Source organism: Lathyrus oleraceus, chromosome 2 (assembly GCF_024323335.1).
Source record: "Lathyrus oleraceus cultivar Zhongwan6 chromosome 2, CAAS_Psat_ZW6_1.0, whole genome shotgun sequence".
Lineage (NCBI taxonomy): Eukaryota > Viridiplantae > Streptophyta > Magnoliopsida > Fabales > Fabaceae > Lathyrus > Lathyrus oleraceus.
In genome coordinates, this window is record NC_066580.1 from 309,510,740 (window position 1) to 309,520,757 (window position 10,018).

At 30.1% G+C, this 10,018-nt stretch overlaps 1 protein-coding gene across 1 annotated transcript; it reads left to right on the forward strand.

The window, feature by feature from the left end:
• The first annotated feature begins 812 nt into the window (after window positions 1–812).
• On the forward strand, window positions 813–2,252 carry LOC127121366 (ethylene-responsive transcription factor ESR2-like). The gene has a single exon (XM_051051872.1). The coding sequence runs from the start codon at window positions 877–879 to the stop codon at window positions 2,020–2,022; it is 1,146 nt and encodes a 381-aa protein (XP_050907829.1). The 5' UTR covers window positions 813–876; the 3' UTR covers window positions 2,023–2,252.
• Window positions 2,253–10,018: the final 7,766 nt, after the last annotated feature.

A 10,018-nucleotide genomic window follows, 5' to 3' on the forward strand; every position in this document is an offset into this window, starting at 1 on the left:
ATAAATTTTATTTTGCTTATACAGGAAATCTTGTAAAAATTAATTATACTTAAATATCTTTCTTTATTAATTTATTAATGTAAAATTAATTATTTTATTATAATTGTGTTGGGAAAGACTATTTAAGAATGATAGTATAACATACGTATAACACATAAATATTTGACCTCACAATAACGTGGTTGAGGGACATGGGTTGTATATTTGTGCTTACATTTGAAGTTTTTAGTGTTAATTGCATTGGTTGTGAAGATAATTTATATGGTTAAAATTTGAACTCTGATCACATACTCTTCCTTCTAGCCATTATAATTAATTAGTAGTAGTGTTGATTATTATGTTAATAGAAAAAAACACTGAATTATTTAGATAAAATAATTAATTAAATTTTTATAAACATGAATATTTTACAAGAACTATTTTTTTTATTAAGAAGTTTAGTGATTAAAATTTATTTTATTAAATATGAATAAATGAGATATCATAAACTAAAATAATAAATTGTTTAATGAGACAGAAAAACTAATTTCTTAAAACAATTAAACCTATTACAGCAACATTTTTGTCATTGTCATAGTTATGGTTATTGTGTAGGACATTCTACTTGACCAAATCAATCACTTTCTTAATATCCTCACTATAAAAAATAAAACAAAAGAAAAAGAAAAAATAATGCTCCATAACACATTTCTCTCTAGTTGATGTGTGCAATAACTCCACCACAGTAAAACACAAGACACCTCTATAAATATCACCCAAACCGCACCATATTCAAGACACTTCAAAAACCTTCTCCATTTCCCCATTCCAACGTTCCCTTTCGCAAAAAAAAACCAACTCTTCATAATCTTCTTCTTCTTCACTTCTGCAACTATAATGGAAGAAGTACTTAACCGTCTCAACGGAACAACCCCAACACCCACCACAGAACCCGACTCCAAAAAACCAGCCGCCAACAAAAGAGCATTACGCGAAACTACTGCCATCGCCGGCAACGGCGGTGCCCTTAGGTACCGCGGAGTACGCCGCCGTCCATGGGGCCGTTACGCAGCTGAAATAAGAGACCCTCAGTCTAAAGAACGCCGTTGGTTAGGTACTTTCGACACTGCTGAAGAAGCTGCTTGTGCTTACGACTGCGCCGCACGTGCCATGCGTGGCATCAAAGCTCGTACCAATTTCGTTTATCCAACTTCTCCTCCTCCTTCTTCCACTTTTCCTTCCTTCAACTTCCCGAAACATTCTTATTCTCATTCTCATTCTCAAACTCTTGATAAAACCTCTGCAAACAACCGACACGTGTCGTCTTCTGGTTGGTTAACCGCCTCTGAAACAAACGGTGGTGATTTCGGTAACCATAGAAACCCTTCAACTACTTCACTTGACATGCTTCTCTTTCGTGAGTTCATCAACTCTTCTAATTCCAACTCTTCACTTCAGAATCACTTTCACGACAACTTTTCATATTCCTACAACAACAACATAGGTAATTCTAGTACTAGTTCAACCTCTAGTTCCGGTTCTGGTTCTACTTTTCTCCCAGGTTGTTGTTTGGCGAATTCATGTAGTGGGGGTGTCAATAGCAACAACATGAACAACACCTTTGTCGGTTTAGATGGTTCCAAACTTTCTGCTGATGAAGATAATGAGTTTTTTCCTAAAGAGTCTTCTGATTCTGGATTATTGGAAGAGATTGTTAACAGGTTCTTACCAAAACCTAAGCAAGAGACTAAGCATGAAGGTTTGGGAAATACTTTCTGCGACCCTTTTGTTCCTGCTGCACCTGTCTATGATCACACGCTTGAGATTAAAAAGGGTCTTCAAAAGAACGATTTTTTAGGTGGTGGATTTGATCAAAATGATTTCAATATGCAACAGTTTGAGAATTTTAATAATGGGTTTAACAGCACTTTTCAGTCTGTGCCTTTTGGAAATGAACAAGTCATGGTGAATCATCCTGAGAATTCAGTTTTTCAGTATCAAGAGGTTCTTAATGCTTTTGCACTCAGGATGCAAAATGCTTAATCAGTTAGTTTAAGCATGTTAATTAGTTTCTGTAGCTTAATTTATATTATGATAATTCTGTGTCTGTTGATGTTTTAGGGTTTTGATGTTTCTAGGTTAAACTATGTTACTACTTTGTACTTTTCCTTCTAGCTACTATGTTCTGAAAAGCAATAGATTTCAATATAGTATATTGGACAATCCTGTAATATTAATATTTTATGAATGTTTTTGAGCAAGCATGGTTTTTACCTTTTGTTTTACTTTATGCCTTATTTTTGTTTTTCTTCTGCAGTGAAGAACAAAAAGTTAATGAAAAGGGGTTAATGAGAAAGACAAAGTCTGAGATGAGAGTAAAGTGAGTTTTTTTGGTTTGTATTCAGTTGATAAAACAATCATGACTTATGTGGTTGACCTTGGAACTAGAAAAGTTTTGTTTATTTGTTGCATACACTTTTTTCTCATGCTTTGTTAATTGAAGTCTGGTTTGAGTAATGCCTGGTTGTACTGTCGTTTTCTTCTTTGAATTGTTATGGAATTTATAAAGTTAGGAACAAGAAAAGTGTCTCTATTAAAAGTGTTTGTGTTATGGGGGAAAGTGTAGTGTAGAGGCTGCAGGGTGAGGCTTTTTGTTTAAACGACGAAATTGCATGCAGGTGTGAGGGTTTTTAGTTGAGTGTACTATACTTGTGTTGTATTGGTTCAAAGAATAAAATGAATTTATGAAAAGTTTGAGTATTGGTTCTGTTATGGTTGTGCAAAGTGCAAGTGCAAGTTTTTGTTTAGGAATTGCAGAGGATTGTTCCATCAATTTGGTGCTAGTGCTATACTTACCTATGCCTATGCTCATATGAGCCAAAGTTGTCTCATACATTGATCACATTGAATGAGGCAACCATTTATAATAGGTTTTTGTTATGACTTATAAATCAGATAAGATAAGACTTTGAACATATATTAATATAATTGGTGATAAATGTGACAGAAGGTTATGTTAGTCCTGTTTAGATCCGTAAAAAAAATCATCTATATAAAAATGGCATAATGGAATGGGAGGAGTTGAGAATTTAAAAAATTTACGGGATAATTTTTAAATCTAAAAATTTATTTAAATACTCATGTTCACAAAAACTTATACATAAAATAAAAAAGAAGGAAGAGATACATTAATGGATGAGTCCCTAAACCCTTAATCCGTCTCACACTAAAGGACCAACAAAGCAGAGATGCCAAACGAACGAATCTATTTTATCACTTTAATTGACGGTGAGTTTATCAAAATTATGGTGAGATTATTAATTTTACAATACTTTAATGAATAATTATTGACAAAATTAGAGTAATTTATGTGATGCTACAAATTGTCAAATGGATACGTGTCATTGGAGAGTGAGATTTGTCTTCTTTAATTAATTGGTCTAGAAGCTAAATATCAAGTTTAAAATAAATAAATAAAAATCAATACTTTTCTTCTTTATAAAAAGTATAATGTGAGTAGATACAATTGTTATTGATTCTAGGATAATGGCAAAATATAATTTTGTTACCGTACTAAGTTGACTTGATTAACAAAGATTGCATTATTATTGAAATAAATTATTAAGGACCATGTTTTATTTTTTATATTTAGAATGCAGGACCATTATTTAATACTAGTAGAAAAATTGAAAATGAGATAGTTGAAAACAAATTTAATTAGTTGAGAGAAACTAATGTAGCACTATATGTATTTATATTTTTTCACTAAAATGTAGCACTATATATGAATAAAGACATATACGGTGGTTCACATAACAATTAATTTGCCAGATAAGAATTCTCATTATGAAGTTGTGTAAGCTAATATTTCTTAAACTTGAAATAAATTGGCTATGTATTAAAACCTCTATTTATGATATGAAATTTGCTTTGGCTCTCTCTTTTTAAATGGTATAGTAAGTTTTAAAAAGGTTAAAAATATTAAGATTACAAGCCTAGATAGAAAAAAAGAAAAGAAATTTATATAACAATTTATCAAATTTCTCTTACTTTATTTGACTTGATAAAAATATTTCATTACTAGACTAATAATTAATTTTATATTAAATTTTAATTGCTGAGTCCAGAAAAGATAAATATCATTTTTTTTTCTCTAGATATTACTGTATTGTCTATTAATTATTTTTAGTTTCTATTAGTATCACCGAGAAAAATAATATTTTCAAATTATGTATTCTTTTCAAGTTTTTAATTATAATTAGACAAACTATTTAATAAGTTGCATAATTTTTATATAAATTTTAGAGAATACTATAATTTTACATGTTTATAAATTTATCATTTAATTTTTATTATAATATTTTTTGTTTAAAATATTTTGGTTGTTTATAATTTTAAATAGAAAATAATATATTTTATTATTTTCATAACTTTTTATTAAACATTTAATTTTTTAAAATATTGTTAAAAAATTTAAATTATATAATTTTTTGTTTTAATCAAATTATTTTTAATAAAAATATGAATAATAACTGGATATTACGAGTTTTTGCGATGTGATTTAAATCGATTTTGAGAAAAAAAATTCATTCTATTTAAAAATAAATTTACTTGCAGTTAGTATTGATTTTGAATAATTGATTAAAAAATTTAATCCGGTCTAATCTAATTTCATACATGTTAATTCGGATGGATTTTTGAATATCCAAAATATAAATTATATAAGGTTATCAATTAACATTGAGCTAAAATACAACTATTTTTCCAAACGAGTTCTATAGTGTACCATCAAAATCCTACCTATTGTTTTTCTTATGTCAAAATTTTGAAGCATAAAACTTTAGACTGTACCATTTGAATCTTGAACCGACCAAACTCAAAAAAATTAATACATGCCAAAAGTTAGACAAAAAATACACGAATATTGTATTTGTAATAAGAATGCATGACAAAATTAGACAACTTATGCATTCGTATAATTTAAAAACAAAGTCATTACTACTCCATAAAATTATTAGTATTGGCAGAGTTTGTTCCTTCGACATCCGGCAAAAACCAACAATGAGAGAGTCCTTCAATAAGGGAAATATTTAATAGTTGACATATAAAGAGATCATCAGAGCAAGTGCATAAGATAAGACTAGTGAACAATTAAAATTAAAATCATAATAACTTCAATATATATCATCATATTCATGTAGATATAGAGTATGTCGATGTTACGTATTATAATTTTTTTCCATAATTAATTGGTTTATAGTAGTAACATAGGCTATGGGTCCATCTGCATAAGTTGTTTAATTTTGTCTCTTCTTACTTCCATTTAGTATAATACTAGTAGTGTATATAGTTTAAGTTGCTCAACTACATTTTAATGTCGACGCACGGTTCTATACGTAATGCAATAAAACAAAAATAAATCCAGCATATAGGTAGATAGAACAAATGTATACTATCTATTTAATTCAATTTAATTCACCATACAAATTAATAAAAAAAATTAAAAATAAATTATTTAGTCAATAAAATTATTGATACAAGATAATTTGATTTTGAAATTTATTGCTATACAATGGTAACTCCCTAGCGTGTTTCCATTAGCATAATGACTTTATATACACACTACAAATAATATATAATATATGAATTTAATTGAAATATACTGGCAGTGTAAAATGATTTTATCCCATCAATTAATCATAGATGTTGGATATTAAAATAAGTTTAATTTTTATTTTTAAAACCTATAAAATAATACAAACGGGTGATGATGATATATCGATAGTATAAAACTTTTTACATTGATAATACATAATATTTAATCTCATAATATATTGTATAACAAACCTTTTACTTCAACCATCCTTAACCTGAGAAATAATTCATGAGTTCACAATGATCTAATTTTTTAAAGAATAAATATTATTTATTTTCTTAGCGGGGGCATTCAAACGAGAGGAAATGTGGCCGATCCACTATGAATCCCAACTTCTATAACTTTTTCTTAATGTATCTATTCCCCCACATGGCGTTTTCTCATTTTTTTATTTAAATTTATTTATGATTTTTTTAAATTGGGTTCTTTCTTATTTTTAACATATTTATAATGTATCTATTTTCTCCGTCGAATTATCCAACCAAGAAGAAATATTAGTTATCTATTTCATAGGATGTTTTATTTTTTTTAATTAAAAAAATTATTTTAAATCTATCTATCCCCTTGATTGGTTTGTCCAACCGAGATAAAATATTTGTTGCATGTATTTTCTAGAAATAGACTCTAACTATTCATTTATTTTTCAACACTCACTTCATCTTCATTCTCTTGTGAAATCGAACGATCTTTTAAGAAAATATACCCTAGGCGATTTTCATCTTCATCTTCTCCATCTTAATGCCCTAACATCTCAACCCATATTTCATAATCGTTTTCAAAACTCCATCATCTCTTCCAACACACTTAAGTGTTCGAACACCAACTCTTCCAACACACGTACATTTCCTCCATTCAAACGCCATAACACCATTAAAATTATACTGTAGCTTGAAATGAGGAAAATACAACCAAATATCAACAAACCTTTCTCTACCATTATCATATCTTCTTCATCATGTATTAAGTACATAACTCACTATCTTTATCCATGCACGCAACTTTTAAATGTTAACTTTTGTTGTGTGGATTGCTCATTGTTTATTTTGATTATGTTGATAAAAATAAAAACAATTTTTTTCTTTTGAGTGTTGATGTTGAATAAAGTCCATATGTATCATGAGTTAAGTAAAGTTCACAGATACCATAAGTTAAGTAAAATATTTTTCCCAATTTTAGCGTTGATTTTGTCGATGTTGTGTTAAGTAAAATGTTTATGATGTTATTCTTAGGAAGTGTTGTTAAGAATATGTTAAATATACCATATGTACCACAAATTTCACATAAGGTGACTTTATTGAGGCCATTCTTAGGAAAGTTCTCTTAGGTTTCTTTGTTAATATTGTGTTAAGTACAATGCTATGAACATATACTTATGAAATGCTCATAGAAAGTGTTGATGTTGTGTTAAATAAAATATTTATTATCATTGTTGTTGTTTAAATAGAGATAGTCGATTTAACCATCACCTCTTCTACAACCAACACCTCTCAAAGAACCACCTTTACTAAAACTAAAAGTAAAAGAAATTCTAGAGGTTCCATAATGATGTTCAGGTTAACAAAATCCTACAACACGATGTTAGGTTGTCGATCAATTTTTATTTACAAAGCGGTAAGTGTTATGGTGAACATGCTACAAATTTTAAGAGTTATGTGACATTACATGGTAGAAGCAAAATGAACATTTTGTTAGATGATTGAAGTCAGGTCGATGGGACATGTAAAACATGTATATGGACCGATATTAAGATATTTATTTTAACTTTCATGATTTCTTATACAAGTATATATGACCATTTTTTTTTGTTTAATACTAATACCAACTTTATTATGTAAATGTAGAATACTTTTATCGTTCCAAAAGATGATAAGCTAGCAAAGAAATAAATATTATATGCTGGTGAGTGTTGATTGGGATTTAATTAAGACAACTCACAACCGATTATTATATATCCAAAGAGTACTGACTTAAAACTGCCATATGTGATGTATAATTTTTTTGATTAGGACGCTTGACAGAGGTTTATTGAGTCTCACAACACTACTGAGTTCCTGGCTAAGAGTAAAAAAAGGAAAAATGAATATGTAAGAAATATTCGTCCTCGTAGACTGTCTCATGGAGGATATGATAAACTGGAGGAGACAATGATTAAAGAAAAAATAAAACAAAGATAACAAGAGTTGGAAGATCCTTTTATAAGCCTTGATCATAATCCATCTCCATCATAACGCCGTGAGAAATTGAAGAGAACACATCAAAGACTAGGAGGTGAGTTCACATTAGAGGTTACACCTGTAGTTGCTGATAAGATTGTAAGTATATTCTCTTTTCAATATTATCAATTGTAGTTAATTCAATTTGGTAATGAAATTTTAATTGTGTTAGTAAGATTTGTTGGTTGAAAAAATTAATACTGGTGTTTTTGTTCCACAAAGAAGCCATGATATATTTTTAGAAGAAATAAAAACAAATGAGCATGATGGGCGTGTCCATGGTGTTGGACCATGCATCGACTTGAGGATTTTTTCCCGGATAATCGTCAAAGACTAAAGAAATCACAAAAACCAGATTAAAGACCTAGCATATGAAATGATGGAGGAGTGAATGCAAGGGAAGATAGAGGAAACATTAGAAAAGATGTGGCGACTATGTGGGAGAGTGTGACCCAAGAGGTGCGGGAGAGGGTGAGCCAGAAGGTGCGGGAGAGTGTGAACCATGAGATGCGGGAAAATGTGACTCGAGATGTGATTGATGTAAATATAAATTTGGTTTAGGAGCTTTCTTTTCTTTGTTTGTATGATTAAAAATAAGTGTTGTGTGTTGTTGTTGTTGTTGTTGTTGTTTCTTCTTTTAGAATTATGTATTATGTTGCTCTTGTTTTTATGATGCAACAATTGAAATCGATGGATGTACTTGGCCCCCAAATTTTAATCAGTTAGACCTATATGAGAAAGTTGTTTTAGGTGGTGCAAGTACGAAAGGTAGTTGTTCACCCCTAACACAAGATTGAGATCCCAATACCTCTACTAGACCCATTGCAAAGATTGACAAGCATGATAGAGGATATGTGAGACTCCTTAGGGATGCAATTACAACATGAACGAGATCAATTACATTTAATATTAAATATGTATTGTGGATCTTGCGAAGGGTACTAATTAACTTGACATATAATTACTTCAATTATGGTTTACATAAGTACAACTTTTATGGAGATTTCAATTTATATTAATTATTCTCAAATACTTTTAATATCAGATTTTGTGTTAACATCATTTAGGTACATGCATCAATTTTATGCATAAAGAAATTTACAAAATTATGGCTTATCGGACCCATTATATATTCAATTTTCCCAATTTTCATCAAATGATATCCAAACGTACATACAAAATAAGTTAAATCAAGTGAAAAAAGATTGTTACCTAGGACCGCCAATTCATAAGTATATATGAATTTGTTTTTTTTATCTTATTTAATACTCAATTGTTTACCCATTATTCTATTCTGGAACCATAAATAGAGTGAGATATGGAAGTTGCGATGGAGTAGAGCTTCCGATGCACTGGAACGGGACTGTACCTGCAAGGTTATCACTTTGATGCTCAAGTCAGTATGTGAAAGAGTAGAGAGTATTCAAATTTGTTTGAAACTTTATACCTAAAATGGCGTTATTCCCTATATATAAGGGAGAGGATTAATTGTTTCTCTATTTTTCAGGCGTGGAAAATGGAGGACAATTGGATGTGCTTGAGGTGTAGATCTTTTGCAGCAAGGTACATGATAACTCAGTGGTAAGAGGGAGTTTCTAGAAGCTCAACTGCTTATATGAATGACCTAAACTTCAACCCAGGGTGGTTTATATTAGGGTGTCCGAATAAAAAAATATTTGGCTGGCTTATAACAATTTCCCCCAAGCCCTCGTGCTTGAGTATCAAGGTGGGGGTTTTGGAGAATTTCATCCTCGGATGCCGACCACCCTTTTACATGCCTCTGTTGTTTGGAATGTCAAACATTTACTCAGAGGCGTAATTATGATCATTCTTTGGAACTGAAACACTTGAGTGTTACATGCGAGAAATGTGATAGTTTATTGGACACCTTTATTTCTATACTATCAATACATAAGTATAGGAAGAACTAGAGTCACTTTCTTTTTATACCTATCTTTGCTCTTCACTATTGAGTAGTTAATTATTTTCTCCTTTAAAATTTCGTCGTCGCCTTCTTTTTCTTGAGATTATTAACGCGACATGGCTAAAAAATCACAGAAGAACATGAGAAGGTAATCAATGAACCCATCATCTATGTGGGAAGGTTCTATATATTCTTCAATTGTTTCTATTTTTTATACCAAAGGGGGGAGTTTGAATAAGACTTTTT